General features: G+C 73.7%; 1 protein-coding gene across 1 annotated transcript in view; it reads left to right on the top strand.

Annotated features, from left to right (window-relative positions):
• Positions 1-902, top strand: part of MROH6 (maestro heat like repeat family member 6) — a 6,666-nt gene that overhangs the window by 3,951 nt on the left and 1,813 nt on the right. Inside the window, exons 5-7 of the mRNA XM_039845986.1 lie at positions 157-271; positions 379-522; positions 615-788. Coding sequence (XP_039701920.1) covers positions 157-271; positions 379-522; positions 615-788 — 433 coding nt within the window. The remainder of the gene's footprint in view (positions 1-156; positions 272-378; positions 523-614; positions 789-902) is intronic.

The raw sequence follows: 902 nt of genomic DNA, 5'->3' as shown, positions 1-902 counted from the left end.
GGCGGCCCACACCCACCTGGAGGGCGTCCTGCTGCTGGCCAGGTGCTGGGGAGGTGGGGAAAGGGAGGGAGGGGCGCGACGGTGGTCGTGTGGGAGCTTCTCGGGGGGGGGCGAGGCTGTAAGCCGGGGCAGAGCTGCCAATTCTCCCCACCCCAGCGCCATGGTGGCCCACGCAGACCACCACCTGCGAGGCCTGTTCGCTGAGTTGCTGTCCCGGCTGTGCAGCCCCGACGAGGCGCAGCGCCTCACCGCCATGGCCTTCTTCACCGGGGTGAGCCTGCTTCTGGCACGGGTGGTGAGGGGCAGCTGTGGACCTGGCCCTAAGCAGCGCTGCCTTCGCTGAGACCGGAGCGTGCTGAGCCCGTGTCACCCGCTCAGCTGTTGCAGAGCGGGCCCACCGCGCGGCTCCTGCGGGAGGAGGGCATCCTGGAGCGGCTGCGGGCCTGGCAGCACGACCCTGAGCCCACTGTGCGCTGGCTGGGCCTGCTGGGCCTCGGCCACCTCGCGCTGAACAACGGGAAGGTGAGGGGCTGCGCCGGGCGGCACCGGGCGGGAGCGGGCGGGGTCTGCGAGCAGATGCCCACGATCCCTGCCCACGACCCCTGACCCCGCAGGCGCGGCACTTGAGTGCGCTGCTGCCCGCGCTCCTGGGCGCATTGGGCGAGGCCGACGTGCGGCTCGTGGGTGCTGCGCTGGGCGCGCTGCGGAGGGTCCTGCTGCAGCCACGGGCGCCGGTGCGGCTCCTGAGCACCGAGCTGGGGCCGCGCCTCGCGCCGCTGCTGGACGACGTGAGCGATGCCCCACCCCTCCAGGCTCCCTCGCCCAAGCCCGCCAAGCGCAGCCCCTTCCCCCAGGCCCCCCCCCCAGGCTCCGCTCTAGGCCTCCAGATCGCACCCCCAGAC

The sequence above is a fragment of the Pteropus medius genome, unplaced genomic scaffold (assembly GCF_902729225.1).
Source record: "Pteropus medius unplaced genomic scaffold, Ma_sr-lr_union100, whole genome shotgun sequence".
NCBI lineage: Eukaryota > Metazoa > Chordata > Mammalia > Chiroptera > Pteropodidae > Pteropus > Pteropus medius.
The sequence above is the reverse complement of the archived record's forward strand: the minus strand, read 5'-3'. Positions and strand labels throughout refer to the sequence as shown.